We start from the raw sequence: 15,056 nt of genomic DNA on the forward strand, positions 1-15,056 counted from the left end.
AACTGGACATTTGGGTATTCTAGTACAGCCACAGACCCCCACCCATATATTAACATATAGTCACACAACAAATTAGAGTTGGGTATGGTGGTGGCTCTTAGTTTGCCCTGTAGTCACTTGGGGGGGGGGGGTCTCAGCCAACATCATAAGCCATAGAAATGTGTCTGGATGTTATAAAGACAGTGATTAAAATACTCATAGCCAGTAGCTACTCTAGGACAGTCCTCCATCCTCTGGATCAGCTGGGCTACAGTGATTGTGAATATCTGTGGAGTTACCTACAGACTCCAAGCAGGTCAAAATGTGATAATAGCAAAATATATCAGAATAGAAATGGTTTGGCCCTGGATTTTTCAACAATGTAAAAATTAAAGTCCCCAAAATTAAAAGAAAATTTCACTTATGTGAAAAACACGTATGTCTTTAATATTTTAATTTATATATGAAAGCCTTCATTTTTTCCCTTCCATCAAGTGTCTTTCTTATGGTTTTAGGCTGTTTTTTGCTTCTATTTTCTCCAATTAATCCACTAAATCTTGGTGGGAGAGAAACAATATTGATTTTAATGCATCATTCTGGTGGGCTAATGTCTTACTTTTTAGTGAGCGTCAAATTGTTGAGTATTTATTCTGCTAATGAGAAACAAACTAATCTCTAAAAAATATGGCATGAATCTCCTTTCACCTCTCTCTTTCTTTGCTTCTGTGTGAGAAATTGGCTAGGAATTGTGAAATACATGTAAGTCTTTAAATAAGTCGGTTGACATGAAAAACATAAAACAAGAGAGATTCAGATTCATCTAAATTGCTCAAATTTGTGGATTTCTATACAATCTACAAAGAATACTTATAAACATCCTGTCTGATCTTCTCACTGTGATATATGGGACATTCCCTGGGCTTGTTTGAAATCCTCTAAGCCTAAGAGTGTTTTCATAATATGTTGTAATCTAATTGACTTACTTTAGATGGCAAGCAAATCTCACTTTAGGATAGCTTGCATGCATTCAGAATAAAATAACAGTAGAAAGTCTAATATTTTTACCATTAAAGAGTTAAATTAGTTGTGCTTAGTTTTAAGCTTTTAAAAACCAACATATCCAAAATCAAGGAAGGAGAAAAATACTAACAAATCATTGTTTATAGCAGTAACTACATTTTCCTTTGGACTATGTGCCTTTAAAATGTCTGAATGCATTGCTGTGCAAGTGTCATGTGTGTTTAAAAGATGCCATAATTATTAGATACTGCTCTAGCACAGGGCCTGATAGACAAGAACCTGGGGGCTCCTGTACAAGGTAAAAGCCTATATGGGCACGGAGCTACATGTGGATGTGGCAGCAGGAAGAAATTGTTGAATACATTGACTCATCGGTGCAAGCTGAAAATTATGCTTCTTAGCCTCCTGTGAACATGTTTCTACATTTTTTATTTTTTTAAAATTGTATCTTAGGATCTGCTTCAAAACACAGATGCCCACAAAAGAGCATTCCATGAAATCTACCGGACCAGGTCTGTTAATGGGATCCCAGTGCCTCCTGATCAATTAGAGGACATGGCCGAGAGGTAAGAGAATGTCTGCTTTAAATGAAGTCTCTTTTTAAAATGCTTGGTGGATGCTTTTTCCATCTCTTTTCTCTTCAGTGAATTGATTTTTTTCTTTTTACAGAGATGCTTACATTTGGTACATAAAAATTGGGCTCCCATAACATATGCTAAGAATGCCAACCTTCTAATATATTATCAATTGAAAAAGAGTAAACCTGAATATACCCACAGCCTGGAAATCACAGAAATGGTTTTTACAGAGGCTGTATTTCTGTTCAGTGCCGTGAGGAACATTATGTAATATTGCAAAAACAGCTTATAAAAGAAACAGATGAGAGATGTGTTGGCAGAGGAAAGAACTAAATCACAGACTTCCATCAATCATGATTTACCTTTAAACCCAGAGCTAGAAAAGCAGTCAGATCTCCAGATAGTGATTGATCAGCCAGAGTTTAGAAGACCCTGTTCCTGCATTATATTGAACACTGACGTGTAACAGGTTAAGTAAGCACGGTTCTGTTACTATTAGTTACATTCTGTAAATTCTCGGTGTTTTATTTCTAGGTTTCATTTCGTTTCCTCCACATCAGAGCTACACTTAATGAAAATGGAATTTCTAGAATTAAAGTACCGTCTGCTCTCACTGCTGGTTCTTGCAGAGTCAAAGCTGAAATCTTGGATCATCAAGTATGGGAGGAGAGAGTCAGTGGAGTTGCTTCTGCAAAACTACATCGTAAGTCTCCCTGGTACTTTGATAGAGAAATCAGAGGACACAGAGATTTATCATTCAATAATTTCCAGTTTATTTGATGCTGTTATTTGAATCTTGAATTTAAACATGAAAGTACCAGTGTGTTAAGTGGGTTCATATAAGTTTGTGAGCTTTTCACAACAATCTGAAATATACACGTCTATTCTTTGGAAATACAGAAAGATTTTGCTGCATTAATTATACTGAACCATGGTAACTGGCTTTATTGCTTAAAAAAAAAGTTTTTGCATTGGATACCCAAGACTTTGATTGTGAGCTCATCATTGAAACTGCATTAATACTTAAAGATTATCTTCATTGAAACTGCATTAAAATACTTAAAGATTATCTTCATGTCCCTAAAATCCAATCATGAGTAGTTTAGAACAATTCTCGATTGTCCACATGGGGACTATCTATTTTTTTAAATTAGTTCCAGCATGTCTTTTTTATGCTCATTCCCTGTGCTTTATTGCTTCGTGTGTGTACCCAGGAAAAGTAAAATTTTGTCTATGAATCTCTGTACCCACTTAATTTTTAAAGATTATCTTGTATTTTGGGCTATCATTATAGCTAATTCTATGTCTTTAGACAATGATGGCCCTGCATTAATGAGACAATTAAGTTGTTCTGCAACTTGCAGTCTCCACTTACATGTAATTAGAGAATTATAATTATTAAAGGCAGTTTATTTCTCTTAGCTAAATATGCCCCCCCAATTCATGAGCAATACAAGTTTGCTTGTGAAGTTAATATTAATATGGGATCTCAGTCCTGTACTGTTCCATTTATGTTCAATCACAAATTCTAAATGATAAATTAATAAATTTAAAATATAAGCGCATTTCTAACCTGACTAGTCACAGTGGCTCTGTGACTGGTGTGACTGAATATTTACTGAAATCATATCTTTACTAAAGCATCCTAGAACCATAATATATTTTGCTACATTTTAATTTCATTTTCTAAGTGATGAATGAACAACATGCATTTGAAAAAAAAAAGATTTAACAAGTTTACAGTAAAATCTTCTTCTGGGTTTACTACAATTATCTCAGAAACATTTGTCAAAAAAAGTGAAATCTGTTATATGTTCCCTTATTCATTTTTAATTATTTTGTAACGTAATGAAAAACCAATTTTCTAAATTCAAGCAATTACATTGGTCCTTTAAATATTAAATACAGAAATGCATTTATATTTTCAGGTTTAGTCCTGTCAAATGATACACTCTGAGCTCAGTAGGTAATTATGCAGATCCATCTTTGTTCTAGCTATTTAAGGACAGCCAATTAGACTGAAATGCCTAATGGGACTGTTCTACCAGGTTAATGTTCCAACACAATGATATTAGTAAGTCTCTTTGAACTTCTCAAATAAAGGATAAGTAAGTAGAGAGTTGTTATTAATGATTAAAAAAATCAGTACGTTCTGCCTACTCCATAAAGTAAAGAGAAATTCACTAACTGCTGGTTTTAAACTGCTTTGTAACTCTCAAAATTATTTGTAGAATTGTTACTCTACAAATATAGCACATTTAAATGAACATTTTCTAATATTCTTATCCTCTGGTGAAAAATACCTATTTATCGCTCATTCTTCTTTTCTAAAAAAGGTTTAAAGTATTTTTTTGTTTAATAGTTTTAATAGCAGTGCGATATTGAGTGTTTTCCATGTGCCAAATGTTTTCCATGTGTCATCTTCCATCCCAATGATGACCCTATGGACTGGGCGTTTTCACATGGTTTCATGACGAAATGGAGCCCTTGAACGCTTAAGTCACACGCTCCAAGTGGCACAGTTGGTAAGAAGTAAGAGTCAGGATTTGAATCCACATCTTTCCGAATCCAAAGCCCTTGTGCCTCTATCTAACGAAATTAGCTGTGAAAAAAAGATTTTTTTTTAACTTAAAAGAACAAATCATTAAAATCATCTCTTGTAGCTTGGTGAACGAAAGACTGTAGCTCACATAAATATGAGTTCCATTTAATGTTTGTCCATATTTAACAATATTTTATACTTACATACAGTAGCCAGATAGTTGCTATTATTCATATTATAGGCAGTGTGGTATTGGGGCAGGGTGGGGTGAGGTGGCGGAGATTATTGAAGCGTGGCCGCCAGTCACATAGAAATGTGCTGAGTCATGGGTCAACTACTCACTACTCATGTGACTTTATAAATAACTTAATTTCTAGAATGCTTAGTCTTTCCCAAGTTTTTAATAATAATAATAATAATAGAATAATAGGGATTTTTCTAAGGAACAAAGACAGACATATATTGATTTCCTTCTCTCTCTCACCACATAGAGCCTCTCTTATCCTTTTGGAGTTTGTGGGAAAATCACTCTTTAGAACAGACTATTTCAAACAGCAAGAAGACTTTCAAGTAAAATCATGTCAGTTTCTTAAATGTAATCTTTTCCTTGGTTTCTAAAAAAAATTATTGTAATGGGCCATATGTTGCTACATATCTAATAACAAAAGTAATATTCAGGATGTAAAGTTCCATAATTATCTTTTCCTTAGTCTAAATTTTCAATTCAGTCTTATTCATCTGCCAAAAAAAAAAAAAAAGATACATTTTTTTAAGGCTTAGAGAATGTGCTTCCTAACCTCTTATATGAGGTGCTCAGGTATGCAGCTGCTAAATATTTAAGGAATTCTTGGAAAATACTTCACACGAGCTTGTTGATTAATTTAGTCCACATGCTACTGGTGAGAGGTTACATACTGTAATGTAAATCAGAAGATAATTGCTTTGGTTCTTGCTGTCAGAATTGTTCTTGACATAACCATGTTAGTTAACCAACGCTTCAATTTTACTATGGAAGAAATAGGATAACATTTCATTCTTTCACATAAAAGAAAAGAAGAGCTCTTGGGATTGTGGACTATGTGAATGCAACTTAAGTAATGTGAACATTTATTTTATCATCTGTAATTATTTTATTAATGTCGGTAGGCAATCTGATGAAACCACTCCTCAAGGTTGATGTTTAAAATCTTAAATTACCTGGTTTGACTCCCTTTGAGTGAAATTGATGAGGTTTTTATTTATTATATCTATATTTATCTTATGAGAGTACAAATTTAGTCTCTTCCACTATTACTTTGAATTTAGTGGCGTAAAGAAGTATCTTATTTTTCTTGAAGTGCTATCAACTTTAAAAGTCCCCCGACTAACATGGCTTGTTTGTTGAACTTGATATCCAAATGTAAGCCTTATTTTGAAAGAAATAAACCAATCCTGTCATTATTATTTTGAATATACACTTGTGTTTACTTTTGCATTGCTCTGGGAGACTGTCTAGATAACTCATAGTTAAAAGGAGATTTAGCAATTCTGCTAAAGTGATTCTAATAGACAACATAATTCTTGTTACTAAATGGATTTACTCTATACTCAGGCAAAAAAGGCCAAAATAAATGAAAAATTAAAAATTAAAATAACAAATCAGGTATCTTCCTTCAAAAATTAATTGCCTAAGCTTCCTAATAGGAAAGCTCAAAAATACTTTAATGGAGGCTGGCCCGGTGGTGTGGTAGTTAAGTTCGTGCACTCCACTTTGGTGGCCCACGGTTCACGGGTTTGGATCCCAGGCGTGGACTTATACACCACTCATCAAGCCATGCTGTGGCAGCATCCCACATACGAAATAGAGGCAGATTGGCATAGATGTTAGCTCAGGGACAATATTCCTCACAAACACAAAAGTATATGTATACTTGAATGAATCCTTACAACATTCTTAAAACATCTTTTTTCCCCAGGGACCAAAAATGAAACTGGAAATAAACTTTTCTCTCTTGTTCATTTTTAGTTAATTTATAAACGACTCTAGCAAAAGCATATTTAGTCTTTCTTTCCAGTACAGACACTATTTCCCATTTCTTTGACACTCAGAACAATTGTTTTCCCCTTAGCTTCTTGAAATTTGTGCCAAAACTACATGGAGACTATTTTTTAAACTTTGCCAAATATATTTATCTCTTCAGTTTCCTACAGTGTCTTGCACATTAAGTGTAATTTTATTTTTTTGATCAAATCATGATTTACTTGTTTGGTTAAATTATTCAAAATGTACATAACAGTAAATTATTCTTTCCCAGTGTGGGAACAGGGAGAGGTTAAAGGAGTAAGACATAAGGCTAAATAATGACTTAACCAGACTACTATTGTCTTACTTTATTCTCAAACAAAAATAACACAGCATATTAAAGTTATTGAATAAAATATTCATCATGGAACCTCTCATTCTTGATAACTCACAGCTTTCTCTGTTCACCGTATCCCTGAAGAATAGTTAATATATAAGTAAAATGTTTTATAAACATAAAATGATAGGAAGTGTATTATATACATAATGTTTCTGAGTGTTATCTTGAAATATGATAAATATTTATCACTAAAATCTAGGGATGTCTATGAAATTGCTGTATGAATGAATAGTTTTGCATCTGCACACAAGCATTTTGCATCTCCCTATTAAGCATTCAATCGGCATACTATACAGGACTTCAGCTGGTTTTTGAAGGCTAATTTTGCAATTTATACTAGTGACACTTATCAAGTATTTTAGTGGGTTCAAATCATAGGAATTAATTATGCTGTTAAAAGAAATTAAAGAGCCTTTGGTCCTATGTTGTTACCTATAATTGCATTAATTTTCTACTTCAGAGGAGTAGGAATAGTCTTTGAAACAGGAGCTATTTCATATTTCCTAGAATTAACAAATAATAAAACTCGCCTAAGGATTTTTTGTGTTCTCAATTTTATAGTATCCATTTGCTGATAGTGATTCTATCACATATGTAAATACATATGGATATAGATATAGACATGTCTTATCTGTCATTTTTGTACTAAGTAATAGAAATTTGAGACCACAGGTAGCGTGGATGGAATATGTTATTATTTTCAATTTTTCTACATAAACATTTTTATACTTACTTTTTATTTCAAGGAAAATGTGCACTGTGCTATTTATTTATAACCTGAAGTTCCTCAGAACCATCATTCACCAGAGTTAGTGTTCAAAGAGCAACAGAATCCCACAGCTAAAACACAGTGGGACACTAAAATGTTCTTCCAAATTTAGTGCTTTCTAAATGTTAGCCTCAGCTTCTCTGGAGAAACTTCTGTCTTCTAAAAACAAACCCTTGGATGGAGAAGAAATAGAATATTTTCTCAATCTCATGCTGAGTTAGAATTAAAAGTGTGGAGTCAATTTATATTCTCAGAATAATCAGGTTATTTATAGCAGTTGGATTAGTTTGATATTTTTACGAAGAATGAGGTTGATAAATTTGGGTAACATAGCCACACATCTATACTGTGGAAAATGGACTGCAGCATTTCTACATAAGCTGGTATTTGCTCTCTTCTAACCATTCCCGCTTTTCTAGTCTTTTATAGAAAATAGCAAGTTCTTTGAGCAATATGAAGTGACATACCAGATCTTGAAACAGACAGCTGAGATGTACGTCAAAGCTGATGGTTCAGGTAAAACACACAACAGAATTCGTTGCAGTGTTGAATGCAGTGGAATTTAGGACCTACAGGTTTCTGTGTGATCAAATCATTTTTTTTTTTCCTGCAGAATCGTTATGTAACCATGTCATTGGCCTGGAGACCTTCAGTCTCCTTGACTTTGTGCCTAACCTGTATAATCATACTCTATGATTCTGTGTGTGTGTGTTTTCATATCTATGTGTGTGGTCCTCTAAGAAAGAGCAAAATAAGCGGTTATTTTCTAAATTGTGATTTTCTAACCTATTTTCAATTCTGATGATTAAAGGCAAAAAAATGGGCTATCTTGAATATATATAAAAAAGTAAATGAAAACTTAAGTTATTGTAGAGACTAGTTTTAAATATGTTTGTTTCAATTTGTAAATATGTCTGTCATACTTAGTGAAAATGCACTATAGGATTTGTGATGGATACTATGTATGTGTTCATCTATTTGAATGCATACAAAATGTGAACAAATACATATGTCGTTTGTTGCATCCCATTTATCAGGAATTTTAAATATATTTTCATCTTTAATCTTTATAAATACCTTTGAATAGGATATAACATTCCCAGCATTAGCTGAATGAAATTTTGACATGGCATCTGTTAAATTATAATCTAAAGAAGAATTATAAATGCACACCAGTGTATAGACCCTAGAAAAAGGTATGGTGGACTTAGAATATAAAATAAGGATTATAATTTGTTTCTCTGTTTTAGTGGAAGAAGCTGAGAATGTGATGAAATTCATGAACGAAACCACTGCCCAGTGGAGGAACCTCTCAGTGGAAGTTAGGAGCGTGCGGAGCATGCTGGAGGAAGTCATTGCTAACTGGGATCGATATGGCAATACTGTGGCTAGTCTTCAAGCCTGGCTAGAGGATGCTGAAAAAATGCTAAATCAATCAGAACATGCCAAAAAGGTAAGATTGCTTCTTACAAAAGGAAACGAGCACATGCGCATTTAGAAATGAGACGTTTACAGCACAGTTCTCTAGGGAGTGTTATGTACTTGCAAATGTGGCTCAAGAATCCTAACGTTGCCTGAAAAGTTGCACTTCAGGTTAGGAAATTATTTTAGACCGAGAAATACACTGCTTTATAAAAGTTATGTTAGAGCAGCTCCTTATCTGATCAGTTCAGCGTTGGACTTCTGCTTTCAGAAGAGCAATACAGGGGGGTGGCCAAACACAATGGGCAGCAGAGGGCGCTGTGCTCACAATAAGATCTAGACTTGAAGGGGCATATCTGTGACCCCAGCCTCTGTGGATGTCCTAATTTAAGAGAGGATGAAAACGACTTTGGCTAACATTGTACTGAATCCGTGTGGTGGCATATATACCAGTTGCACAGCTGGGTCCTTACGTTTTTTTCCTTTTTGGATATAATTTTTGGAATTTCATCAACCGTTAAGTCAAGGGTTTTATTCTGGGCAGGAGTGATATTTTTCTTCCAGTTACAGGGGGGTGTGTGTGTGTGTGTGTGCAAGAGTTGCTGTTTCACTTTAATGTCACTTACATTATATCACATGAAATGGACTGATTTCTATATATATATAGTTCTTAATGGGAGGCTGGCATTTTACTGAAAAATCAATTTATATGTAAAAGATGTTAAAATGCCAGGCTCTCATTGAAGTATAGTACATACATTAGAATTACTGCTTACCATCCAAGATTGGGTCATCATTATTGTGTTTCACAAGTAGGTGTATAATTTTTAAAACGTTTTTCCCTTCTATATTTTATGTAGATTAAATATTCTTATGTAGCTGAGGATGATGATAACTATACACCCATACAGATTTTAGCTTTTCCAGTTAGACTGGCAGTGCCCTAGTATGTGTCATATGTGTTAATTTCATCCGAGGGAATATAACCACCAGAAACAAAGTGTTCTCATCTATTTATGTAGAAAGTCTTCCCACACATGGCTTATGAAAGGGATTTTGAATTATCTTTGGTATCCTTGGTTTTTACTGTGGGGTGTGTGTGTATGCACATGCATCCATGCATTTAACTTGAAATCAGGTAGAAACAGCTTCATTGCCAACTGTGTAACCTTAAACAAGTAAGGAAGGATGTTGTTATATTAAGTGTTCCTGGTCCAGCTGTTTAATTTTTAAAAATTTTCCTTTGAGGGTTTATCTCCATGATTGATAATTATCTTGATGTGCTATATTCAGATTTTAAAATCAAAAGTAACAGGTCAAGTGGTTATTTACAATCTTTTTAAGGAAGCTATATATTTCCCTAAAATATTACATCCTTTGTATGACTCTGGCACTGGTATTTACTAGCCTGAAGACTATGTTCAAGTCCCTTACACTCACAGAAATTCAGCTTTTTCATCTGTAGACTAGGAATAACAAAATGGTTATTATGTTTTGTTTTGTCTTCAGTAAAAGATATGGCATAGATGTTCTTATAAAAAGACATTCAGCCTTGTAGTTCATATTTTTTAAACTCTTTATTAAAAATTTGCATTTTGAAAGAGATTTAGGATTCACCTTAAAATTTGCATAAATTTTAGAACAAAGCTATTTCTCTTAGTCTGGTTGCTTTCATATCGTTTATTAATTTTTGGCTTATTGTTGACAATAGTGTGCGTTGTTTATCGTTTAGGATTTTTTTCGAAATTTGCCTCATTGGATTCAGCAGCACACTGCCATGAATGATGCTGGCAATTTTCTAATCGAAACATGTGATGAGATGGTTTCCCGTGATCTTAAACAACAATTATTGTTGCTAAATGGGCGATGGAGGGAGTTGTTTATGGAAGTCAAGCAAGTATGTCTTTCAAATCTATATACGCCGAGAACATGCATGTCTTATAAATGTTGTGAGGAAAGGTCTGTTTAGAACCTATTTTATTGTTATATCATTGGCTTATTAAGGCAGTGTACAGATGTATTTAGAGCTATTATGTTTATATTTGGTTCCTTATTCTTTCTCATTTATAATAGAGGAACATTACAGAAATGTACAGCTTGATTAAGGATTATATTGACATTTGGGGCCTACTTATACGGAACAATTCATGTTTTGAATCATAATTATTTGCTTCTATGCTAGTTCCTTTTTTTCTTTCACAGTAATTGGACTGAATTCAAGTGTACCTAAAATAAGAAAAGGAATTACAGTCTTTCTTACCATATAACAATTGCAGAGGAGAATACGTAGAAGTGAAGGAAGGAAGGTTACAGTCTTCCAGAGTCTTGGCTTCATGATTTCAATGTTGCTTCCTCCCTTTTCTTAACAGTACGCTCGAGCTGATGAGCTGGACAGAATGAAGAAAGAATACACAGATTGTGTTACTACCCTCTCTGATTTTGCAACTGACGCCCATAGGAAACTTTCTGAACCCTTAGAAGTCTCCTTTATTAACGTCCAGTTATTAATCCAGGATTTGGAGGTGAGCGGGTTTCTGGACTATAAAGTGAAAAACCTATTCTACTGTGAAAATGAAGATCAGTGAAGTTACTCAGATTATTCAAAGCTCTTTCTGTGTCTCGATGGCATCATTATGATAGGTGTGCGTATGTTGATTTGCACCTCAAAATAAAATATATATATACATTTCATTCAAATAAAAAACCTATTTGAATTTTTAAAGACGTATTTTGACCATAGAATAACTTCAAAATATTTTTTTAATTCAGAGATTTTTTCTACGACCAAATTATAAAGCACTAGGAGACAATAGGAGATGTCCATAGATAACACCTCTACATAAATGCCTCCAACAGTAAAGGATTTGCTAAATGAGTTGTGCTATTTACATGTTTTGAATACCCTGCAACTCTCAAAAATTTAGTAGTAAAAGGGTATTTAATAACATGGAAAGCTTTTCCAATATACTATTAAGTGGTAAAAACAAAAAAATAATATCCTTTTTTTTGTAAAAATAAAAAATAGGTGTAAACACACACAGGAAAAAACATTAATGATATAATAATGGGATGTTGGCTCTGGTTATCACTGTGTGGAAAGACTAAGTAATTTAGATTTTCTTTACCCTGTTATCTCTAATTTATTAATTTTCTACAGTGACAATGAATCACTTTTTAAAGCAAAAGTAAGTTTAATTTTTAAAGTCAGAGAAATTGCCCCAAATTGTTAAGGTGCATTTACCTGTTATAACGTTTATATACTACATTAACACATGTATTTTGAAAGCGTAAATGTTACTTCAGCTTATCTTTATGTTATCCTAAAGATTTATCGTTACTTTTAAAGGAAAGCTTTTATTTATTTATATGATATTACCAAGATATATTAGTAATAAAGGAAAGCAATATCTGGAATCGCCAAAAGTTTATTATGTGTAGAATTTTATACAGCGCATATTGATTTTTGTCCAACCTTCTGTGGAATCCTGAAATTAAAAGGAAATGTACCATGTGTTAATTTAGCTGTTTCAATGATTCATGCAGGATATTGAGCAGAGGGTGCCCGTGATGGATGCTCAGTACAAGATAATTACAAAGACGGCACACCTCATTACCAAAGAGAGCTCCCAAGAAGAAGCTAATGAAATGTTTGCAACCATGTCTGGGCTTAAAGAACAGCTAACCAAGGTGGGAAAGTACTTTTAATGCGTGACACACCGTATGGGATCAACACTGCCTTCAGCTTGCCTTATGCATCCTCTGTGTCCCATGGGCAAATTGTTTACTTGTTAACAGATCATACTTTTGTTTCTTATTGGGATTCTTGATTTAGTAACTGTCATTTAGTGACTTTCTCATGAGTTTTACAGATGAAACTATGGAGCTAATACCAAGTATTACCTCTGTTAGTTTCAAAGTACCAGTAGCCGTATTTTAATAGAAAGATAGGCCTCTTCTGGGTGAATAAGGGGCCAGTGAAATGTGATAAAACAAAGGGTGGGGAGGAAGAAAAAGAGGAAGGGGAAGGAAGAGGAAGAGATTATGTATTTAAACAGGAAAGAATTCCAGAATACCCTTTTATTGAGATTTATTTGACATACCTCCACTCTAAGATTATTTATGCTATTTTCTGCTTGCATAGCTGCAGAGCAGTGGAAATTCTGCCCTCTTCGTCTCATAGAGCTCACTTTAGACTTAAGATATACACATTTATGCCACTTCTGTGCAGGGAATTCAATGAATATCAAGCATTAGCCATAAACCTTTTCTATTCTGTTGAAGAATTTTTCTTAAGAGCTTTGGAAGTTCCATTGGTACTTTTTTCTATCTAAAGTTGGATTTTATGAAGATGGTATTGTTTGCAAAGTTCACTGAGATTGGGTAATTCATTTCTCGTAAAAGAAGAGTGATTATATAAATGAATAGAAAAATTTTGTAAGGAAGATTGGAAAACAGAGGAAAAGAAAGCAGAAAAACCTGTTAATTGGAGAGAAAAAGTAGAAAGAGAATAACGTATATGAAATCAGCAGTGGAGAATTCATGAAAAAGAGGAATAAATGAGGTGGAGAAAATAGGAAGAATCATGGTCATGAAAAAAAGAGAAAACTTCATTTGTCAAACTGGTGTACATTAGTGTGTTAATTTTTAACTCTTTTTATTTTAACATTCAAGTTAAGATTGTTTATTACGATTGGGTACCATTTGAAGTCAACTTTACCAACTTGAAAACCTTCAAGCGGCTTTCAGAGCCATGTCTTGGGCTTGCACATCTTGGCCCAGGCCAAGTTTAATGATTTAAGGCAACCTCCGAGAAAGCAAATTGCACTTTTAGACACATCTAAGTCATTATGCTTTTTTTACTGTGGCTTCAGATGTAGCATCTTGATAAGTTTTCTACTGTATCCAGGAAAGATTTATAAAGCTCCCTGATTTTTATACATGTTAGCAAATTCTCTTCAGAGTAATTTTAGCAGAGCCTTGTTGCAGCAGAAGGGTGGTAGCTTTCTTTTGATGAGTTTATCCTTCAGACAGTGTACCCAAGAGCATGAGAATATTTATAATTTAGGGAAAAAAAGAGTGGTCTACTAACAAGTCCTCAATTTCCTTTTGTTGGTTTCCAAAAGTATTAATAATAGTTTGGGAGCAACTCTAAGTAAAATCAGGGGAGACAGGAAGTTCTTGGAGAATTGTGTGGTCCTGGATTCCGATATAAAGGTGACAAGGCAGATGCTTCATGGAGTTCAGGATCTCCAGGAGCTTTTAACTTCCTCATGAAGATAAAGATAATACAAGTGTATGAAGTAACAACATTTTTTAAAAGACAAGTGGAAGATGAAGGCTGGGCCAATTCAGACTGTGGAGATGTCCCCTTATGTGGGAACCTTTGTGAATAAATTGGTATATGACATGAGCTCTTGGGAAGAGTAGGATGTGGATAGGGAGAGAGTAGGGAAGCATGGAGCTAGGGAGAGGCAGGAAAGCACAAGACCTGTCTGGGAAGAATGAGTCAACAAGTTTGTAAGTTTGTCTAGAGTTAAGTGTTCAAGTAGCAGAGTTCTTGAAAATAAAGTTGGAAGGCACAGGTTAGTCTAGACGATGTCATTCATAACTATCTTAGGTCAGATTTCAAGGCCAAAGTTAGGATGGGTTGTAGATTTTGTGAAATAGAATTTGATGCCATCTGGCTCACCCACAACATCATTTAGATGGGAAAGTGCCATCCAGATGGACTATTCAGATGAATTTTCATGAGAAAACTATAGCCTTTATTTGTCTCAGTGGTATAGTGGTATCGTTTTTACATAAAATTTAACAATACATAGGAAATAGCATTAAAGAAATGTCTTTGGAGATGTGTAAGCACCAAATGACCATATCACTAAAGGAAATGATCCTGAGAGCTATAACAGTGACCTGAGCTTTAATGGAATTTTTGTCTTTGTATTTTTAAAGGTCAAAGAATGTTACTCCCCACTCCTTTATGAGTGTCAGCAGCTGTTGATACCGTTGGAAGAATTAGAAAAACAGATGACATTCTTTTATGACTCACTTGGGAAAATCAATGAAATTCTAACAGTTCTTGAGCATGAGGCACAATCAAGTGCTCTTTTTAAACAAAAACATCAGGTAAGGAAAAGCCCCTTTCAGGAGACATAGTCATTTTAAAGCACGTGTGATAAGACTGAGGTGGTGCTGATAGTGATAGAAGTTAGTTAGGACAAGAAGCATTTTTCTAGAATAGCACTAAGTCAAAACAAAAATGCATATCTTGTCCAAAGATGAAAAGCCTGTCCACTATAGATAAGATAAAAACTTATAGATAGATAGATATAGATATATTTAGA

At 34.1% G+C, this 15,056-nt stretch overlaps 1 protein-coding gene across 1 annotated transcript in view; it reads left to right on the plus strand.

Annotated features, from left to right (window-relative positions):
• The window catches only part of SYNE1 (spectrin repeat containing nuclear envelope protein 1), a 430,148-nt gene that overhangs the window by 121,056 nt on the left and 294,036 nt on the right, over positions 1-15,056 (plus strand). Inside the window, exons 12-19 of the mRNA XM_058534130.1 lie at positions 1,453-1,565; positions 2,112-2,280; positions 7,710-7,806; positions 8,541-8,743; positions 10,445-10,609; positions 11,082-11,234; positions 12,256-12,399; positions 14,665-14,838. Of these exons, the coding sequence (XP_058390113.1) occupies positions 1,453-1,565; positions 2,112-2,280; positions 7,710-7,806; positions 8,541-8,743; positions 10,445-10,609; positions 11,082-11,234; positions 12,256-12,399; positions 14,665-14,838 (1,218 nt within the window). The remainder of the gene's footprint in view (positions 1-1,452; positions 1,566-2,111; positions 2,281-7,709; positions 7,807-8,540; positions 8,744-10,444; positions 10,610-11,081; positions 11,235-12,255; positions 12,400-14,664; positions 14,839-15,056) is intronic.

The sequence above is a fragment of the Diceros bicornis genome, chromosome 39 (assembly GCF_020826845.1).
Source record: "Diceros bicornis minor isolate mBicDic1 chromosome 39, mDicBic1.mat.cur, whole genome shotgun sequence".
NCBI lineage: Eukaryota > Metazoa > Chordata > Mammalia > Perissodactyla > Rhinocerotidae > Diceros > Diceros bicornis.